The 1,558-nt window shown below is 43.3% G+C and overlaps 1 protein-coding gene across 1 annotated transcript in view; it reads left to right on the forward strand.

Annotated features, from left to right (window-relative positions):
• Nucleotides 1–1,558, forward strand: part of DHDDS (dehydrodolichyl diphosphate synthase subunit) — a 42,692-nt gene that overhangs the window by 25,815 nt on the left and 15,319 nt on the right. The window contains exon 7 of the mRNA XM_012811396.2: nucleotides 563–677. Within this exon, the coding sequence (XP_012666850.1) occupies nucleotides 563–677 (115 nt within the window). The remainder of the gene's footprint in view (nucleotides 1–562; nucleotides 678–1,558) is intronic.

The following is a 1,558-nucleotide window of genomic DNA, read 5'->3' on the forward strand; positions in this document are numbered from 1 at the left end:
ATTTGTTAGGCCAGGCTCAGTGGCTCATGCAGGCCAAGGTGGGAAAATCATTTGAACTCAGGAGTTCAAGACCAGACTAAGCAACAGTGAGACTGTGTCTCTACTAAAAGTAGAAAAATTAGCCAGACATGATGGCAGGTACCCATAGTCCCAACTACTCAAGAGGCTGAGATAGGAGGATTGCTTGAACCTAGGAGTTTTAAGGTTGCTGTGAGCTAGGCTGATGCCATGGCACTAGTGAGACTGTCTCAAAAAATAAACCAATTAAGGGGGACGGCGCCTGTGGCTCAGAGGAAGAGGGCGCTGACCCCATATGCTGGAGATGGCGGGTCAAACCCAGCCCCGGCCAAAATAAATAAATAAATTAATTAATTAATTAATTAAATAAAATCATTGGTTAAGTTAGCAAATGTTTTGTGAGGGTCTTCTATGTACCAGGTAATATTTGCTAGTGTATTTGATGGTGTTCTACAAACTGGAAAGCCATATGTGTGCAAATTCACCATGAGTATACTACAAAAAGAGACATGTGCTTCTTTTTGTCTCCCCCTATTCACCTTAGTGATATCTCTGAGTCCCTCCTCGATAAGTGCCTCTATACCAACCACTCTCCTCATCCTGACATCTTGATACGGACTTCTGGTGAAGTGCGGCTGAGTGACTTCTTGCTCTGGCAGGTAGGTGGTTTCTAAGCACCATTTTGTTGATGTTAAGCTGAAAATTGCAACTGTACACACAGAACGGATGAGAGTGGTTCATCCTCTCTCTCAGACATTCTGGGACCAGAGAACTTGGAGGGAGAAGCTAAAATCTAGGGACGTATCTCCAGGTTGTGCCTGGTGACTTTTGCTATCCTTTCTCCTTCTTGTCCCTGGCTTTGTGAATCTGTATGATTCTTCTTGCTCTCGAAGTGGAATACATCCAACCTAGAAGGAAAATCAAAGTTATCCAACTGTAGTGAAAACTTCACTTGTGTTTCTGTGTGAGGAATAGGGCTTCTGGCTTGGAAACATACAAAGTCTCATTATATTGCCCTCGGTAAAGTACCGTAGTGCTCACAGTAACCTCAAACTCTTGGGCTTAAGCAGTTCTCTTGCCTCAGCCTCCCAAGTAGCTGGGACTACAGGCTCCAAGATGTATAAATGAAGGACAACACATGTTCTAATGTAGCGGTTGTCAACCTGTGGGTTATGACCCCTTTGGACTGTATTAAAGGGTTGCAGCATTAGGAAGGTTGAGAACCACTGTTCTAATGGATCTATCTGCTTTAGATGTGAGGCTAAATGACTATTGGCAAATTATTCATCTTTTTTGAGTATCAGTTTCCCTATTGATAAAATGAGGCTCATTTATAAAATGAGCTCCCTTATGGAGTTGTGAAGATTTAAAATCATTTGGTAGAGCAAGGCATAGTGGTTCATGCCTGTAATCCTAGCACTCTGGGAAGCCAAGGTGGGTGGATCTCCTGAGCTCAGAAGTTTGGAACCAGCCTGAGCAAGAATGAGACCCTGTCTCTACTAAAAATAGAAAAACTGAGGAAGCAGGATGACTTGAGCCC

Source organism: Otolemur garnettii, unplaced genomic scaffold, assembly GCF_000181295.1.
Source record: "Otolemur garnettii isolate 467f Iridium unplaced genomic scaffold, OtoGar3 scaffold00156, whole genome shotgun sequence".
Classification (NCBI taxonomy): Eukaryota; Metazoa; Chordata; class Mammalia; order Primates; family Galagidae; genus Otolemur; species Otolemur garnettii.